The 20,937-nt window shown below is 37.1% G+C and overlaps 1 protein-coding gene across 15 annotated transcripts in view; it reads left to right on the top strand.

The window, feature by feature from the left end:
• Positions 1-20,937, top strand: part of METTL8 (methyltransferase 8, tRNA N3-cytidine) — a 40,911-nt gene that overhangs the window by 16,994 nt on the left and 2,980 nt on the right. For 7 of the 15 annotated variants that reach the window (XM_075153205.1, XM_075153210.1, XM_075153209.1 and 4 more), the window contains 6 exons: positions 1,803-1,866; positions 2,199-2,338; positions 5,451-5,557; positions 5,652-5,717; positions 6,861-7,087; positions 10,087-10,361. In XM_075153205.1, coding sequence (XP_075009306.1) covers positions 1,803-1,866; positions 2,199-2,338; positions 5,451-5,557; positions 5,652-5,717; positions 6,861-7,051 — 568 coding nt within the window. In that variant the 3' untranslated portion in view covers positions 7,052-7,087; positions 10,087-10,361. The other 8 variants (XR_012674094.1, XR_012674093.1, XM_075153211.1 and 5 more) reach the window with 8 other exon arrangements.

Genomic DNA, 20,937 nt, shown 5'->3' with positions numbered 1-20,937 from the left:
GATTGCTAGCATCACCATTATACAAAAATACTCCATTTTGCAGATACGGAAACAGATAGCAGGAGGAATCAAGTGATGCACCAGGGTCGTACATGAAACCTATTTGTATTAGCAATGCATCTTCATCCCACAGCAAAGGCTTTGCTTTAGACAGCATGTAATGAAAGGGGAGCCCTGCTTCATATGAAAAGTTTGGAAAGTAACATTATATAGGGAAAAGATATCATGTGGCTGTATTAAAAAAGGTGAGACAAACTTTTGTGTTTTCCTCACAGGAGGCCTTAGTCATAGGCTGGCATTTCTGATAATTAAGAATCCACTCATTAGGTATTTTTCCTGGAGATCTCTATTCTTATGCAAATCCTTCAGTCAATCACATTGGTTGGTACATTGAACAACTCACACATTTGTCTTGTATATGACCTGATGGAAACATCTCTTATCTCTTAGCAGGCCTGGCTTTATAGCACAGTTGGTTTTACTCTGAATTTATAATACAAAAATGACCTTTTGTATGCATATAAAAAGAAGCCAGTGTCAAGTATGAGTGTACCCTGGCTACAAAAAAATTTTCCACTTAGGTTTGTAACGTAACTTTTAAACTGCTTCCCCCTACCCCCCTTAAAATTCAAGTTACCGCTTTTGAATACAATGCATCATGAAATCACCATCCAGCTCAAGCTGTGTCTTTGTTTTGACTTTCTACATAACTCTTATTGTGGTCTAAAAAAATTGAAATAACATCCTAACAAGTCAATTTAGGTAATCAGCTTAACCTTTCCCAAGGGACTGACTGGGACCAAAGCCTGGCTGCTTGTCCTCATCCATGATAAATATCTAAACTCATCAACTCTCATGGTGGGCACATGCTGATAAAAGTTTTGCTCAGCAACAAGGATGGAATATATTTTAGTGCACAAGGGTTCTCCTGTTGAGCCCTCAGAGAGAGGTCGCTAACTCAGCTGTGTATACTGTGACATCTTATAGGCCAGAGTTTATTGATTCCCTTTCTAAAGAAACCATCTGTCCAAAATCTTAAATATTTTTTAAAGGAGATTAATTCATCTTGAGTTGACCATGAGGTCATCCCTCAGTAGGTTTTGAGGGGCTTGCTTAGTTTCTCTTAAATGATTTTTTCGGGGATGAAAAACATTTGTTAGAGTTACTAGTATCTGATGAATGGTACGAGGAAATTTGCAGCTGGCGTAGTCTTGGATGGGAAAGGAAGGGAAAACAGTGCTACAGGAAATTCTTATTCATCTTGGCTTACAAAACAGAGGGGATAATGGAGGGAAACAACCAATACTGCTTAATCTAATCAAAAGCACAGTAAGGGAACCCAAGCCTCTACAGAACTGTGGATGACTTTTGCAACACCCCATCCTTGCCCAAATCATATTGCTAATTAAACTGCATACGTGGGCTAATGATAGAGACTTAATGCAGTGCTTCTGTAAGAAAACGTGACCTATTAATGTGCATTTATGTAATACAACACCAGGATATTGTCATCAATCCTGACAGCCCTCTGTGACCTTCTTTCTTTTCCTTTTCACTTCCTCCCTGACAAGGCTATAATTCTCCTTTTTATACTAACTGCCTGTTGGTATTCTTATGAATTTGTCTGCCCTATTGGTTCATTACAACCTATGTGGCTTTCCATGTGCTAGACATCAATAAGGCATGCTTGATCAAACCTGTGGAGAACCCCAAAGGGCCCTCTGTAGTTCCATGAACACTGATGTAGACTTTAATCTTTTACAATAATAATTTTTTAACTGATGTTGGTTTTGTTTTCCTAGCAATACACCTGGAACCTTTCTATACTGTTGTGATTTTGCTTCAGGAGCGGTGGAGCTGGTAAAGGTAATTCATATACTCACTTTAGAGTACCTTATAAGCCTGTAATTCAGGAGGCTGCCAGGAAGCCGTCTTCATGAAAAAGAATGTGATGGCTTTGACAACTTTCAACTGAAGTTTTCAATATTCCAAAGAACAAAGTCTTACTCTATGCAGAGAGGAATGAATACCATCAGTGAGCTTGCTTCTCAGCTTGAGTAAGATACCAGACAGAATAGGCTTTTATACGAGATGTTTTACAATGCTGAATAATTGAAGAAAAAAGGTTTCTTGAGTCACAGGAAACGTATTAACTACTACTGTTCTCTCTGTGCCTCTTTTCATCTTTTTCCTGACAGTCACATTCGTCCTACAATTCAGCCTGGTGTTCTGCCTTTGTTCATGATGTGTGTGATGATGCTGTACCCTATCCTTTTCCAGATGAGATCCTGGATGTCATTCTCCTTGTCTTTGTGCTCTCTACTATTCATCCTGACAGGTAAATGAAGACTAAAGGGCAAAGCAAATGGATTAAATCTCTTTTATTACTGAAGGTTTTCAAGAATAGCAAAAGAAGATGATGAATCTTTAATTTATTATTTAGTAAGCTACAATATATATAAACCAAGGTATTTTAAATGGTGTTTCCCATTTTCAGGCTTCAAGAGAAAAGCTGATCAGGCTAATTCATTAGTGAGCCTCCTGTCTCTATCAAAATACAAGGGGTATATTGTAACTAAATACATCCCTATTAAAAGTGACAGTGATTCAAGAAAATTACAAATTAAAAAAACAGACTGCTAGTCTTCTAGAAGGAAATTATTTTTAGTGATCAAACCCAAATATTTATGATTTAACACCTTACAATATGTTGATAAAGACTTAGGTTTCTGATTTAGCCACACGCAAATGCTTACATGCAGGCCTTTTAAACCAAAATGCATTCATAATTTTGTAACTTGTTTGGATTAAGAAAACTTGATCTAATTTTCATGCATAGTCTTATGTTGAGTGCTGTTAGCCTTCTTACTAATGCCTCTCAATGTCTAATGAACCAAACTTTATGACTGTTAAGGCTGGCTGATTGTGAAAATGCCCTTTTTTTTAATGGGAAAAATGCAAAAGAGGGCATGTAAGTTAAACTCCTTGACTCTTCCTTTAACTAGATCATATGAAGGGAAATACACGCTGTATGTCTGGTAATACATTTATTACTTTAAGAATGCCATTAAAATGGGCTTGGCAAACAGAACAGTATTTGCCTAAGTCTGAGAACTGTTTCCCTGCCTAAGTTATTAATGATTAGCTTTACAGAAAAATCTCTCATATAGGATATTGCTCCTTCCTGTTTGTTCAGAGATGAGCACATGAGTCATGCAAAGCCTGGGTCCAGATTTCAAAAACAATTCAAGCAGTAGATTTCAGATCTCTGTAGCTGCAGTGATGCTGCCAGGAAGAAATTGGACAATAGAGACGCATTCATTCAGTCGCTTTGCCTGTAGAAGCAGTAATCAAATGTTCTGTCAGAATTTCTGTGGATCTTTTCCTGTTAGTCATTTGAGAATGTGTTTGTCTCCCCCCCCCCCCCCCCCCCCCCATGTCAGCATCTAAAGGGTGACATGGATGCTTTTGTGTGTGTGTATCCACACATAAAGATTTCCGTGTAATTATCTGTGTTGTAAGACCCACTTTCCAAAGATTTGTTAGTCATTACTGTCATCTTGTAGAATTAAAATGACTGCATTTTAAGGCAAACGTAATCCAGATTTGTCTTGCTCAGTATACATTTTTTCTGGAAACTTTGAAAGTGGGAAATGAAAAAGAAAACCAAGAGAATGATGATGCAGAACTTATGTACTTTGGAGACCTGGAGAATATACATGAGAGGGACACATTTGTATTCAGCACAATTGTTACTTAGTGATTTCTCTTGGGCTGTTGTGTTTAGTTTTTGATAATTGGTTCTCTTGTACCCCACTTTTAACACACTTCAATTCTGCTAGAAGTCCCCTCTAAAAGTTGGTTGCAGAATTTGAAAGGTATTAAACTTTCTTCAAGCTATATAATTAATGTGCTCTAGTCCTACGGGATGAGATTTCTCAAAGCACTTACAGTTTTTGTGCATGTACATTTTTTTCTATGTGCACAAAACTTACATTTATGTAGGCAAAGTCTGTAATTCTGTGCACAACTACCTGTCTTGAACAGTCTTTTATTCTTAGGTGGTGTTGCCTTTTCTGTCTGTGGCAGCACACTTGGTTGCCTGTGTTGAGCATGAGCAAAGAGGACAACTTTTAAAGCACTCGGCTTCCCCTAAGGGAATTCTGTGCTTAAAAAACGTATGCTGCTTTTTGTTCTTGTTTGTTTGTTCGGAGGTATGATACTATTTTCTGCTGAACTACCTCCTAATTCTGTCCCTTAAAAATCAAGGTAAGATGCAACTGCTGTTGCATAAGGACCAAATTGCATTAGTTGAGTTCTGATGTTCTTGGGGCAAGGGGGTAAGGCCACCTGAGAGACAGGGATGATGTAAGGATGTTGTCTTGGTACACAGTAACGGTATGCTGATTTTGTATATTTAAGTAGGACTTTTCTTTAGCTCTTTTCAGTTACAGCACCCTGCCTTTCCTTTCCATTCATTTTACATTCACTCTGGCTCCACATGGTCTATCCGCTTCCCTGTGGGAGGAAGAGTTGAATTAGGCAAGTGGACTTTTCTACCTTGCAGCCTGCCAGGCGCAGACTGCCTTTTGTGATCTTTCATGAATGTGGAAAACCTGAGTCCTTCAGTTTATTCTGAAAGAGTGAGGCAAACCCAAGCCATTATTCATTAGTAACATATTTTGTAGAGTAATGCAAATGTATTTATAAGAAGATCTAGGTAAGGTTAAAAAGTGAGAATGAAGATGCTCTTGTCTAGTGAAGGGGAAAGAGTACTGTGTATGGTACTTATTCCTATACATACAGCAGGCTGGTGTAATCTTGATAAGGAAGAGCTGATGTTAGAGACCACTAAGATTCACAAACTTGTCAGCATTTTGGAGGATGCAGACTTTCTTCCTCTAACTAGCAATATCTCCAGATGGAGTTCTGCCAGATTCCCCTCCTGAGGTACTACTCAGATACTTCTTTCCATCCTCAACCATTAGGTGTGGAGATTTTGTGTGTATGATCAGTACCTCCATAAAGAAATCAGGTAAGTTTTTGTCTGCCTTCCAGGCCCTTGATTTTGTTACATACAGCAAGAAGGCTCAGTCTACCTCACCAATGCACATAGCTATCTGTTCATTCATTGTTTATCATATATCTGCCTGACCCATATGACCCATATACTCAAAAACTGCATTTTAATCCATCCTTGAGATTCTGTTGAAGTGAAGGAAAAGCCTCCTTTTCTCTTTCCAGTTTGTATTCTCTTACAGTTCCTTTTAAATTTTTGGTTTAGAGGCTTTTTTGTAAAGAGTTCTTTCTGTTCAGTAGTGCCTGGCCTTTTAATATTAAATACAGACACATATTCTCACTGTAGTTTCGGAAATCTATGTATATTCCAAGCATCTAGAAAAAAACAGTTATGTTTGCAAATTTCACCAGTATCCCATCTATTTTCTAAGGATGCAAGGGGTTGTAAATAGGTTGGCTAAACTACTGAAACCTGGAGGAATGTTGTTATTTCGAGACTATGGAAGATATGATACAGCTCAACTTCGTTTTAAAAAAGGTAATTCCTGAATGCTTTTGTAGTTCACTGTTCATTTTAACTCTTTTTGAAAAAAAGTGACATGTCCTTTTTCATTACTGCTCTAATTTCTTAGGTCACTGCTTGTCAGAAAATTTTTATGTACGAGGAGATGGAACCAGAGTATATTTCTTTACTAAAGGTATGAAATGGTATAGTTTTATAGAAAGGGTTGAGTGTCTCTCAAGATGATTTGGGTTATAAAAGCTCATCTTAGAACAGAAGTTTAAAGAAGGTTTTATTGGCTTTTTTTTTTTAATTCTCTGCTTTTACAAAGCCCAAAGCTAACTGTTGTAAGAAAATAATTCCCTTTATGTGTACACTTATTGCATCAGGGATCCTGCAAGATTGTTTGCAGACATCACTGGAAATTTCTCTTTGTCTAAGCATCTTGTGTCTAATGGTAAGCTCAAATTCTGTCGTTTAAAGATGTACTTGATTTCTTTCTTACAATTGAGATAAACATGCTTGTAAGCACAGTTGGTAGCAGTGCTCTGATATTTTGTTCTGTTACGTTGGTGAATCTCTTTCTGCAGGAGCTAAATTTAAATTTCTGATTATGGATACTGTTGCTCTTTGCCTGTCCACTCACTTGGTTCTGTTAGCAGTCAGCTTAGACTGGTATATTTTAGCCCAGCTACTGGAAATTATGAAAGTAAGCATCACAATACTTTTTTTTTTTTCTTTTTGCCCTCTACAACCTAGACTGTAAGCAATAGAGATGGATCACGATTTATCCCAGCCTGAGTAATTTTAGAAGTGAGAAGGAGGATCTGGGACATGTATGGGAAATCACTTGAATTCAAAGAGCCCTCTCAGTTTTTAAATGTCTTGTTCTGTGCTTACTCATGACAAAGAAGCTTAAAGTTTTCCAGTGGTGACTGACAAGAAGGAGATAATGGTGTTGGCATAGATGTGTGGATTGTCATTTAGCAGGTGAAATAGCTTTATCTCAATAATACGCGAACAGTGACCAAATGGCATGCGTTTGTTTTCCTCAACTCTGGCATACTGAACCCTCTGAAGAAAGGGGATCTATGAATGCCATGAGTAATAACCAATGTGGTTTGGGCCTCAACATAACATTTTTTACTGTAATATAAATCGAGAGCCGTGAAAATGAATTTCTAACAAAAGACTTCTTACAGGCAGTTTCCTTGATCTTTCAAATCAGAAAACAGATTTACTTCCAGCTTTGGTTGAACTGCAGGTTGTTAATTACTACATTCTACAAATGTCTTTTTTTTTTTTTTTAATTACAATAATTCTTCATATGAGAAAATAGATGAGATATGGAACATGTTCACCTTGGCTGGATTAACTGAAGTACAGAATTTAGTTGATCGGCGATTACAAGTAAACAGGAGGAAAAAAGTGAAAATGCAGCGAGTTTGGATACAAAGCAAGTTCCAAAAGCCATTGCTGCTATCTCTGAATAATCCTGAAGAAATCACCGAAAGGCACCCTTATAGATAATTGTACCATGAACTCCAGAAACTGAAGCAAATTTGAGTACGTATATTTCCTATAAATCTTGTTTTAGCCACTGAAAAGGAGAAATGTATTGAACTGAAAATCTTTCCCTGATTTTTTTGTGAATGTATGTGTGTGAAAATGATCTGGAAAAAAAAAGCAAGCGTTTCTGATTTCTGCTTTATATGCATTAAAAGGATATGCATTAATCTATTCATAACTGTGACCAGGCACTATTTTACTTCCTTGAATATGAATAGTCAATTAGTATAAGCATGTATCTTGTTCCTGTTGAAATTCACAATATGTAAAAAGTTTTAGACTGAAGCATAATTGTTTCAGAGATTTAGAGAAACAGAGTATCTGTTCTTACTATCACTACAAGCTGTGCTGTATTAATTTCTGAGTCATGTCTCTTTTAACCACTGTGTGTCTTGCAACCGTATTTCCTCGTTGGGGGAAAATTTCTTGGTGCATAAATAATGAAGACAAAATCTCTTTCTGATTTGCATGTAAGTTATAATTTCATACTAACTGCATGTGATATGCATAGGTATCAGATTAGTCAGTGGTTGGCGTTCTCCACTGTGACTGACTTATTCCATCTACATGCTCATCAGAAACATGCCAAACTCAAGTTTCTGTAACAGCTTAGTGACACATATGTTATATTTAAAGTGCCACAGGTTGTAAACTGAACATCATGTAGAAAAGAATTACCAAAATGCCAAAACAGAGCTGAAAGCAAATAGTTAACATTTGGATAAATATAGGCATTATTTTTATGATATGTCAGATATGCTAGAGGGAGGAGAAAAGAGAGTAGTCCAGAGTACATTTTATTAATATTGTTATGGGGTAATGTAATCATGCTAAAATGGTGATCTACATGACAGCTGAGATATTTATGTTGTTTACAGAGAGAGGTTGCTTTCTTAGGGCTTGAGTTTTAGAAAAAAGACACATGTTTTTGTATTGACCCTTTGGAGAGACAGTAAAAGGACAGGACTACACTAGTACGTCAAGTGATTTTAAGTAGAAAACCAAAATGCAAACACTGTTTTCAGATGCAGACCATGATACTAGCTGTTGAGCTAGTATTTAAAGATGCCACTTCTGCTATTTAAATGTAATTTTACAATCACTTAGCCACAAGGAGGAGAGGACAAGAAACAGGTGAATGAATAAAATACATCTCTTACTTCAACAAGGATATAGAATGCACGTAATCTATAACATGCATGCAGTTTTGAGTGCCATTAATATAGTGACACTCTCAAAGTCTCTTTTCTTGCTTTTGTTTAGTCTGAAGGATAAGCATGTCACAGCTGACAACGCATTTTTTTGCAAGTTGTTAGCTGCTAAGCTAAGTAGAACTGATTATCTTCTAGGAAAAAAAAAATCTAAATGTAGATGCTAAGTATCTTCATCCACTTTGACAAGATGAGGGACCTGCTTAATTTCCATAAACCCAGTTCTGTTTCACAAATGAAGTGCAATAAGGGGTCTTTGAAGGTAGGATCTCATCCTACATTTCTGGTGTATTCTAAACTCCCATTAAAGTAAGATACTGTTTTATGAATTAAGTGGCTTAGGAAGCTTTGGTTAGCAATGGCATTATTGTAACCTGCAATAAAACTCTTGTGGTATTAATCAAAGGTTAAAACATAGCTGTGTTTCTTCAAGCCCTAAGTCTTAAGAGACTGTAGCATCTGCATGGGAAATGTAAATAAATATCTGCTTATATTTTAATTAGATTGCTACCCTGTGCTATTAATCGTGACTTCTGAGTATGCGTAGCTCTTAGTCTAGTACAAAGCATTTTCAGTTGTAGAATTTTCCAGGGGGGTGATGGTGATGATAAGCTCTTGAGCATCATGCAGTCTTATTCATGTGTGTGATGTAGATTTTCCGTGTGTAGAGGCTAATGAAATGTGTGCTTTGGCTCTCACGCTGATATGTTGATTCTGGCAAGATTTTAATATGCCACATTGTTAGTTTAACAAAAATGTGACATCAGAAGAAACCAAACCCTGAATTCTGGTATGGCCTTGAGCAAAATTGGCTGTTTCTCTTCCACACCTTGCAGCGTAAGTATTGGCTGCCTCTTTTAGAATAATGATGCCTGTTTTAGAAGTAATAAGATCAGCTACTATTTGTAAGTGTAGAATATCACTGTAAAGTGAACTGTAACTAGTCTGAACAGTTGTAAGATTGATAGAAGGGGAAATGGACAAAGATGTTGTTCCCAATAAGAACTTTTGAATCTGAGTAGGACTTTCTGTATTTTGGCTTCGTGACATTTCAGTTTTCAAAAGGCTTAATCAAGGACATGTTTTTAAAATACTTTCAAATTACCTGTATTGGTTGGGAAAACTAATATTGCAATATTGCCAAAAGAAAGGCAAGTAGAACTACTGAAATAAAAGGAAGAAGAGAGACGCAGACAACTATATATGAAATGCAGTTTAAAATGGCTTATTGTTAATTCATTTCTGGGGGAAAGAAAAATTAAGGTATTGCAAACAAAGTGTGCCCAGTATAGAAAAAGGCTGTAAGTTTCACTTTTGAAATCTGAAGTGTCTTCTTTAATCAGATACGTACCTTAAATCTCTAATTATATAAATTTATAGAAGTACACATTATATAAATACTAAACATTTTAATTGTTAATTGCAAATTTTTTTTTTTTTGGTTCAGCATGACTTCCTATGCTCGTAAAACAGACTTGTGAATGTGTACAAATGGCAATTAGAGAAAGATAATATTGTTAGAATTGAGCTTTGGCTTCATTGGCTTTGGCTCGCGTTATCAATAGTGTGTACTTTTTGCCCATCTCCACTGGTATTGCATTACATTTATGTACAGGGATACATGAGGATGGTACTTATTCATTTAGACCTTGCTTAGTTTTTAAGCAAATACAAGACAGCTACAAAGTAAAGAAAGTGACCAACCTTTTTTCTTCCACTAATTCTGAAGTATCTAGGCAATAACAATTAAGTCATATTAAAAATACTGGTTTTTTTTTTTTCCAGCAAAACCAAGGCAGGTGCTTGTGCCATATCTACAAATCTACTGAATCTGAAGAGGACAACCAAAATGCAGGGCAGACAGGGAGACAGCAGGAACCCTAGTGACACTAGGGAAGTTTCTTGTATTCGAAACTGCTGTTTCTGTCTTGTCTTTTGCTTGCGACTCGGCTAATCTGCAGATTCTGCTGTTTAATAATGACTAAAAATGTGTAACAAACCATCCTGAAATTTGTATTAAACACCACTGGAAATCACTTAACATAAATTTTGCTACTTCATTTTGATTTGTGGTGTGATCTTTATTCACTGTGCCGATGTGCTCTTTGATCTGTTGACATATGCCACATTTCCCCTCTTTCCTGTGCATAGTAGACAGTTAAGCAGTTTCCACAGGAGCTATATACACAAACATTTGCAGTAAAGTTTGCTGGCTGGGTTATTTCTAGGATCGAAGCAAGAGAATTTTATTTCCTTCTGTACAGAACAGATTGCTTTTTCTTTTTGTGTGAATGCAATGAATGGTATAGATGCTAAATTAATATAGTGGTATTGGCTGTATTTTTTAATTATTTTAAGCCAAATATACCTTAGGGTGTGCTGTTTGTAATGGCAGTGATAATAATAGACAGTTCATACATAAACCATTTCTTCTTCATAGAGCGTCCTCATAATGGGTGGTTGAACAACCCGTTGGAGATAAACTATATATACATATTATAAAAATATTAAACATTGCTATTGTTAATAATACAGGTCACTTTGCCTTTCAGTATCTGTGAACTTCTCTCCGTGTTTGGAACAAAGATTGGACATGAGGGGTTTTTTACATCAGTTATGTGCCAGTCGCCCACTTCTTGAGAATCAGCCAGAAATTGGACAAGTCTAAGTCTGCTAAACACAATTACAGTTAGTATATAGTCAGTAAGAACTACATGGGTTGCCATGGGCATCTTAGCAGGTTCGTTGTCGTACCTGCTGGTCCAGGCATATAGGTCATGCCTGGGCTGGGCTTTGAGCTGAGAAGGGAACTTCTCTGTCCAGTGACCATGCTCCACCCTTTGCTAGTACCAAGCAACTAAAAGAACTTGCCTGATTTGAAAGCAAAAGCCATACAGGCAGAAGGGGAGGAAGGTGAAGATGCAGCTCAAAGGCAGACAAGAGAAGGAGTGAGTGTTTCCTCTGGGAACTGGGGTAAGAAGGAAGCTTGGATGGACTGACAAAGCAAGAAAAATGAGAAGCAGAACTGAACAGGGAGCTGAGGAACAGAACACCGTGGGCACCATTTGGGGAGAAGATGTGTAACAGGAGACAATGTGGCAGGGTGAGGACATTGGGCCTAGAAACAAGTGAAATGAAATGGAGGAGGCAAGAGGAAAAAAGGGACTGATCTGTCACAGAAATAGGGTGAAACCTGGGTCAACAAAGAAATGGGAGTAAGGATTGGAGGTGGAAGGACCTATCTTCAAAGTATTTTTCTCCCAAGTGGTACTGTATTTTCACATCATAGTGGAATATTATAGGCTTTGTCTTTTATCCATATGTGCACAGTGTATTTCAATTTATTACTAAGATGGAATGTTTCATTTGTTGTAGTTTATATGTCCTATGCACGTTTGCAACAGTGCAGGCAGGTTTATGATACACCTGCTTTTGCTTTTTCCTTAGGGATCAATGTTTTTACCTTCTTCAAATAGAACTCTATAGTGACAGAAGCTACAATCCTAACCTCAGGGGAAGCAAATACAAAAGAATAACAAAAGTGTCTGCATCCTGATTGTGTTCAATCAAGGTAGGACAATTAAATTTACTCCATATGTTCTGATGTTGTCCCATTTAAATCAAGACCATATCTGCAGATTACCACCTTGAAGTGCCTCCCAATCTCAGTTCCTGTTATACTTGCATCTGTTCAACAGAACTTAAATGAATTTATATAAACTAGAAACACAACTTAAAAGGAAAATAGCAGAATAATCTTTAGGCTTTATGTGGGATTACAACAGTTTAGAGAAGGAATATGTTTATTATTTTAAAACACTCTCACGGTTGCAGAGAAGCGCTCATCCAAGAGGCTGAAAATTTAAGTTATTTGAGGTATAATCTACATCATCAAGAATATTAAACCGTGTTATGAAGCTTCATATACTTAACGTTAGCCAAAGGTATCTTGTCAATTGTTACCGTGAAAAAGGAATTAACAACAGGATAGTCCCATTTTCAGAGGATGTTTTTTTGATCAGGTTACTACAGTTTTGAAGGGAACATGAAAGATTAAGAAAGCAAGTGAATTAGTTTAATGATGGCTAAAACCCACTGATGGTATATACAATTTAATAAATGCTCAAAGAATAATCTGAACATTCCTGTGTATTGATATTAAATGAACTTCTAAGTTTTATGGAAATTTTATGGAAATTTCTAATTTTATGGAAAAATAGAATGCTATATAGTTATAAATGTGATGTAAAAACAGAATGCTCTGTAGCTACTGCATAAATCCAGTGTATAGTCTTCTCTGTAGTGTGTCCTGTTCAGCTAGAAAAAAGATGCAGTAGAAATAGATGGTGAAAATTCCTAGAGACATAAAAAACCTTCATATGAAGGCAGGTTAGGGAAATAAACGATAGACATTTTTTTAGTTATGTTTTAGTATTTAGAAGGTCTAGTTTATCCCTTTACATGATACAAAAAGCAAGGTAAATTAGTCAAGTTGGCAGACAACAAACCTACGTCGATAAATACGTACAGTGTGCCCTATAAAAACACAAGGAATCACAATGTTCACAAGGCCAAAAGATTGGTGAGTTACCAAAAATATTAGATTTTTCCATTTTTATTTTTATATGTGTGAAAGAGAAAATCTGCATATTTACTGTTTAAGATTTTAAAATGCCTCCAATTAAAAAAAAAAACAACAATCCTACCACCTTTCTCATTACCTTTTGTGAGATCCTAACATTGTTCAGCAATAGAGCTGGACAATAAACCTGAATACAGAATGAGTCTAATAGGCAGAGTTTACTGCATTACTGAAAAAAAGAGAACATACTAATTGGCATGACAACATGTAGTCCTGTAGCCATCATACAGCAGTTAGTATTTTACATAGAATGACAAATTCAATACAGTGCCTGAGAGAGAGGGAGGGAAACATCAGACTTACCACACTTTCCTGTCATGTACGACAATATCACTGTAAACTGGCATTTGGATAAGCTAAAAGCCAAAGAATGAAAGTAATTAGTTTGCTAAAAGAGCATACAAATGGTTAATTATGCTTGGGTCAGACTGGCTGTATTGGAGGGTTTCATTGCAGAGGCAACATTCTTTTTTTCATTCTTTAGTGTGAGGCACACTCTAGCCTGCATTTCCTCCCAAATAACAAGTGCTCTTTAAATGGAGGAGCTGCATCTTTGAACTTGAATAAAAGAGTTGTTGTGCAGCGTAGGATTTAGCAGATGGGCTTAGAGAATCCGAACCTACCACTAGTCTTTTATTCTACACTAGGCAAAGCTTTGCCATTTTTAGTGGCTCTGTTTGCCACATACCCTATTAAGCACAGTAGTCAGATGTCATTCTGAGGAATCGGGCAGCTTAGTTTCCAGTGACATTGATTACACTCAACTGAGAGGGGATGAGAAAGAGTGGTGGGTGGAGAAGTGAAAAGACAGTGTGAGGCATTTCAAGGAGGAGGTTTGCACTCCAGCACTTGCATGTGGGTGACAATCCCTCTGAGAAACAGTTTTTACTCTGAAGTGGAGCAGAGTTGAATCCTCTGTGCTCACTTCAGGTTTAATCTCCATCCCCGCAAACTACTAGTGCAGCCTGTAGTTAAATGTGCATTTACTTAAAATAAAGAGAAAATAACAGTAGCAAGAAGCTGCATCTTTAGAATGGAGCTGTGATTTCACAGAGAGAGAGCCTGGCATGTTAATCCCTGGCATAAATGGGTGTAATTCGCAATGACAAAGCTAAGCCTGTTTACACATGGGCTGAGCTAAGCCGAAAGATGATACACAATGCTGTTCAAAATCAATCATTTAATCCCTTTTAAATTTTTGTGATCTAACAACCAAAGATGTTTGTGTTAATAAAAGATGGTGTGACAAAGCTGTGATTGTCACTGAGCATGACTTGCTTTGAGATAAAAATTATGACAAACACACTCATAATCTTATTTTAGATATATATTTCATCTTGTTATCCAAGAACGAATATTAGTGAGTTGAATAAATACTCAGTGATAGTTACCAAACTGTGAAATGAAGTCTATTTTTTTAAATTGGAAACAATCTGAGCTAGCTTATACAAAGAAAGAAGAGCAAAATCACACTGGCAATAAGTCTACGTTTTACTTTACTGAAGTTTACAAGGAATCAATATAATCAACAAAAACCTTGGTTTTAGTTTCTTTTTATTTTGCATGTACTTATTTTAATAACATATGAAAGCAGATGAAAAGGAAACTGCGTGGCACACAGGCTGCAAAGCACGTATTATTATATCACTTAAGATATTTAACAAACTACTAAACCACACACTTTTCTTCTTGCATCAATTGGCTTGAGGCAGAGAATCAGAAACAGTAAATATTTATTTTAATTTGAAACAGTGTTAATAAAAGGCCTCAGGGTTAAATCTCAAAGGAAAAAATCTTTGAATCTTTGACCCAGATTCCCAATGTCATTTATGTCAGTGTAAGTCCAGAAGACTCTTAAAGTCTATGGAGTTGCTTCAAGATATAGACTAGTTGCTTGCAATTAGAATCCAGATTAGCTGGTGCCTAATACTCCTTGTAAAAATAAAAATGCAAACAGAGTTACAAAAATATTCTGTCAGTAAGAACATCTACATTTATCATTGAAAAACTGAATTCAAAATCAATTGCACAGAGACAATAGCTTTGTTCACTACTCTTACTTTGTTTAAGGGCTGAAATTTGGTTTGGGTTTAAGATGCTCACATATCTGTGTTTATATTTTAGGATATTCAGAATTTTTTATCCTACAACATTTTCTAACGGGTAGTAAGTATTATGAAACTTGACAACCAGCCAGATAAGCATGGTTGATTAAGATAAGTGATTTACAATAAAATGCTTGACATGTTCATTTTTGCTATGTTTCTCTCTCAAATACCTGAGAAAGTACCTGTGAGAAAGTATGCCTATTTTTAAACTTAACGATCCTTTGAAGTCCAAAATAACAAAATTTGTGAAGATAAGACTGAAAAAAACAATAAGGGAAAAAATGGCTTTTTTAACGCATTGTCAGGAAATGAAAATGCATATCTATGTTTCCCTATCTTTTTAGATTTCATGGAAATTGTGTTATTCCATTACCAAAAGACTTTGCATAGTGGTATGTATTTCCAAGGAAATACCAGTAAAGCAGTATAATTTAAACTTACATTATGCTTTGGGCTTCCATTTTTTTCACAATTGTTTATTCTCCTTTTCCTAAATCAGTCCATCAGATTAAAAAAGAAAACAAACATAATAACACTCTTGGAAAGCCACAAATTGTTGATGATAATGCAGGCAAATATTAACTGAGTGTTGTTTCCAGTGGATGTTCCTGCCATCTGCGAGATCAAGAATGGAACGGTTTTATCTGCTATGCTACCAGCAATTTTTTTATTAGAGGTATACTGTATGTATATTTGTGATACTTCATATCATTTTCATGTTCTTGTTTCCAGCTACCCTACTTTCTGAGGTACGTTAATACTGTTGGAGATTCCCAAGTGGAATGTAGGTAAGTATTATTTACGCATTACTTACATTATCTAAGTATTACTATTTGTGTTCGTAAAGTGGATAAATACAAAGTTTAACATAAATCTCCACGTGTAACTACATGAACAGTGACAGCTTCAGGCCTCTTGGTTTTCATGCCCAGCTTACTAGGCGAGATCAGCAATGAACATGCAAACTTTCCCCAGGGGAGCCTAGAGCAACTTTTTTATCTCTCTGAGAGTGCTGCCAAGTATTTCAGTGCTCCCTGATTTAAAAAAAAAAACCAAAACACAACAACAACAACAAAAAAAACCCAAAGCAACAAAACAGTTATTGCCGAAGAGAAGCCTAAAGGGCTTAGATTATATACATACATATATATGTGTGTGTGTATAAAAATAAAATGAGAGCATAGAGAACATCAGCAGGCTGGGAGGTAGAGAAATGGAAATTGGCTGGCATCCAATTAAAGAGAAGGCGAGGCATGAGAAAAAAGAGGCATTTAATATAAGGTAAAAGAGAAGGGTTGTATGCTTAGAAGTTCTTCCTAAAACCAATGGTAATATGGGATGAGAAGTAAAAGAAAAGTTATCAATGGACTTTCAGTTTTTGGTCTGGAAAAGTGTATAACCCATAACTTTCATGTTTGGACTTTCTAAGCACTTTTATACAAGGGGCCTGCTGGGGATCCACATTCTTCTGCAGTCAGTATGGGTGCTGAGTCATCAGGAAAGATGGCCATTTGGTTTTACGTTTCTAAATATAGAGGTGAACATTTAAAGCCCTAATCTGGGAACAGTGGACACTCGTATGCAGCTTTGGTGACCTGAATGATTTCATTCTTAACAGTGCTCGTATCAGAACCAAAGCTGTGCCTGTGTTACACGTACTCCTGAAAATCATAGCTCCTATGACAAACAAAAAAAAATTAATTAAAATTTAAAGAATATTAAAAGAAATATAGAAGAGTGGCAAGTTTCAGTCTCTGCTAAGCATCAAAACTCTCAGGATAGCTTGTGTGCTCTTGCTCTATGCAGAGGAGGTGGAACAAGTAGACTTTGGGGGAGGGAACAGAAGAGCAACCTATCTTAGGGAAGGAAGCTTAGATTAAGCCTTAGAAGGGGTGAATTTTGACTCTTCAATTGGGCTTTAGCTATTGTGTTCAGAGGGTAAGGAGTGTGAGTTTGTGGGAGTCTGCCTGGAAATTGTCAGTTCTCTGAATAAATATTATCAGAGAAGATTTGTACTAACTTTCACCTTTGCAGTTGGTATATTATACCAACATTCAGTACATGGGTTGGTGGTGTTTTTTATTTCTGATGAACTTCTGCACACTTGGTTTGTTTGTTTGGGAACTTTGCTAAAATAGAACCTTTGACATTCAAAATCCTGTGACAGAGAATCAGAATTACAAGAAGGCGTTTTCACTTTCACTGTAGATAAATTTGTATGATCCAGTATTAAATAGTAGGAGCTCCTTCTTGAGAAAGCGAGGTTTTACATTGGTGATTCAGTGTCTTATTTTGACAGCATTCTGTGCCTTCTGCATAGATCCTAGCTGAAGAAATGCTGGCTGAGTGCTTCGCCACCTGAAAGTGTGGGGCAGGGAGGGAGAAATCCTGTCTGGTCAACAATTACCTCATTGCCGACAGTGGCGACGCGGCTCTCTGCCAGGGCAGGCCTCAGCCATTGCGGCTGCTGGGTGCCACCGAGGTGCCGTGACTCACTCCTGGTCCCCTCTGCACAGATCTGCTGCTGCAGAGCACGTGCAGCATAGGTGCCATCTCCCCACCCAGCTGCCGAGGTCTTCCAGGAAAGTCAGTCCTTGAACGAGCTGTGAGGTCTGATGGATGTTGTTCTGGCAGGCGAGGCGTGGCCCAGGGGCGCGCCAGTGCGTGGCTCTGCTTTACGTGGAGCAAATGCTTCATTATTTAGATTGATTGCAGTCCAGGTGGGCAAAACTCTTGGTGATTTTTGGATTAAGGGAAGGATATCTAGCAAGTGGATAGTAGCAGAGGAAAGACTGTTTTGAGGGAAAATAGTTTTTTCTATAAACTTTGTATCAAACTTTCATCCCGAGTGCCCACAGTTTGTTTCAAGAGCTATTTTTTGTAGGTGAACAGAACTTCTTGACAGGGTGCAAAAAACCTGTAGCTATGTTAAGCGACAAAGTACTAGCCATTGCATCCAACACGTAGTGCTTTTGTACAGTGGCAGTTCACGTGCAGCTGATCGGCTAGTCAAGGGAAAAAAGTCATTACCTTACTATAATATGTGAGCTTCAAAATGAGACTGTGCCCTCATTTTCTATGAGAACTTAAAACATGCAAAGTTTGAGGTTTTAAAAGTTAGTCAGCCATGTGTGAGTTACAAAACCACAACGAGTTAGCAACTCATGTTAAAATTTGAAATGAGTGGTTTTTATTTGCTGGTAGCTCAAAACCAATTCTGTCAGTTTCCTTCCAACTGGTGTAAGACTAAGACAGACGATTTTACAAAGAAAGGGGATTTCTTGACAATATTACAGCAGGATGATGAGAAGAATCTGTTTCTGTTTGAACTAGGGCGGAGGACTGCACTGGCACTTGTCTTAAAAGGCACCGTTACCAGCCTGCCCCTAGCCATGGACTTCTTGTCTGCTGCTCTCTAACACCTGCTGAACTCGTGGAGTTTCTCAGCAGCATGTAGATGGAGTCAAGATCTCTGGGCTCCAGAAGATAAATGCCTAATACATGACCTACAAGTGTATTTCTGCTGCCTGTGATAGATATAAAGAAAGCAAGAAAGTCCTGTTTTATTCCACTAGGAGAGAAATCAGTAAATGTTATATTATCCAGCCCTTTTTATTGGGACTTTCTAACATGTTCTTTGGAGAGGACTGAATCCTGCTTTCAGTTATGCATGGTATGCTGAAGGTATTGATTTGAGACTTCATTACCAGTCTTCATTATAATTCTCTTTATTTTGGGTGCTGTCTTTGCACAGCATCAAAACCAGAATTTGTCTGTTTTTCTTAATTGAACTTCTTACTGTTATTTGTCTATTTTATACCTACAACGTTCAAAACGCTAGTTATTTCATGTGTGCTACCGTAATGGATGAGACCTTGGTACAATTAAAAAAATACAGAATGCAGCTGAGATGAGATAGAGGTATGAAATCTGACTTAGTGATTGTCTAAAATATAGTCACAATTCCAGCTTAAACTCTAACATTGTGTGACCAGTTGCTACGTTTCATTTGAACCTTGTATGAAAAGAAACATGGAAAATGCAAAATATTTCCTGTATCCACAAAACTGCTAGTGCTTCTCTTCTCCAGTGAAAGCGACTCCCCTATCTCTTTAACAGTGAGATATACCCAGTTAGGTAGCAGTAATTCCCAGTAGTATCATTCGGTTTTTGTTTTCTTGTGGAATTCAATGCCATTTTCATTCAGTCTTTTTCTTCATCTGAAGGCCCTGAAGTTTCAGTCATCCCTGTTAATTCTGAAGGTGCTGCTATATGAGTTGTGGTGAAACTAAATTTCCATAGAAAATGCAAATTTTGTGTATAAAATATACTTGCGGATTTCTCTAATGAATGTGCCAATGCCATGAAGGGCCCACAACAGTTTCCTAGTCAGTGGCTACTATTATGCAGCATTTAATTTATGCACAAATATAGTCCCTTTTGTAGACACCATCTCTAATATGACATTTTTAATATAATAAATATAATATAATAGTTTTCTTTCCCATGATTCCTAAGATCCTAGCTCAGAATTAATATAACAAATATTGTTCTGACCCACAGGAACCACGTAAAAGTTTTGCCACCAACTTCACTCAAGACAAGATCTCATCATGAAGAAATTTCATAGCCAGATCTGCAGCTATTGTGCATACCTGTTCAGGTAGATCTGTTGACACTTTGATGAGTTTGATATCAAGTGTTGCTGGGCTACATTTTCTGGGACCTTCTTGATATTTGTGGTTTTACTCTTCCAGATAGGAAAATGTAGAGTCTTTTGGCAAAATGAAAAGGAAAGAGAAAATCCTGCTGCTTGAGTATGTCTGTGCATTGCTGCGTTGTCAGACTCACTTTTTAAAATTAGTTTTTCAGTTCTTCTCAGAAGTGCGTTAGTAAAAGATTAATATTGGTGTTCTGCAGTCACAGAACAGAAGCAGTCCAGAGTCTGTATCTGCTCCTTACAGAAAAGGCCTATAATAGAGGCAGCAGGATGACTTAATACAAAGAATTTTGAAAAAGGAAACGAAGCTGTTCTGTGATCTCATTTATTAGACAGAGAGAGGGAACTGAAGAGTAACCTTTAAGGAACTCAAATCGCACCTGAATAATTTGCATTTAGAAAGGATGTTCCTTTCGTGTTCAATTGGTTTATTGAACCCGTGTTAGATTCCTGCAAATGCTGCACAGCTTTTGCATCTCCAGTACTTTGCCTAAATGAAAGACTAACCTTTGGAATCTGGCTTGGCTATATTACATTTATGTTTAGTCTAATAGAGGTGATGAAAGTAATTGAACTGAATGGCACAAATTCCCTTGGTCCTTCAGAAGCAGCTTTAACAACAGTCTCGCTTGGATGTTCAGACTGACAGGAATTAACATCATTCCTATACATAGGAACATGCTCCTGCTTGAAACAGCCTTCACAAATTCGTGTGTCAGTAACCTTTTACGAGGGCAGAGTGTGGTGCCAAAGGAGGAAAAGTAGAGTATACTTTTCATTCCCGTGAGAAATTAAAAAGAAGGCAAGTGCTTTGAGTGGTTAGCAAGCCTGCCTTCATTTTGATTCTACTGATCTGCCACAAAGAAACTTGAAACAAAGCTCACGTTACTGAACAAAAATATTTTTAAAATCAGTGTCTTAAGGAGCTGTGGGGTTGGTGTGAATGTGGTCAGAGCTCATTTTTTTCCTCTAATGTACAGTATATGTTGACAGTAAATTATTCCTGCAGATAGTGGTCATGAGAAGTTTTGCCCTGGGGGTCAGACAAAAAAACTGTATCAGAAGTGTGAGAGAAATCTCGCTGTGTAGGACCTCTATATAATACACCTATTTCCATCCCTTTCTGTTTCAGCATTTTGGTGTAGATCTCTCAGGTATCTTGTACA

This window comes from Calonectris borealis, chromosome 6 (genome assembly GCF_964195595.1).
Source record: "Calonectris borealis chromosome 6, bCalBor7.hap1.2, whole genome shotgun sequence".
Lineage (NCBI taxonomy): Eukaryota > Metazoa > Chordata > Aves > Procellariiformes > Procellariidae > Calonectris > Calonectris borealis.
The sequence above is the reverse complement of the archived record's forward strand: the minus strand, read 5'-3'. Positions and strand labels throughout refer to the sequence as shown.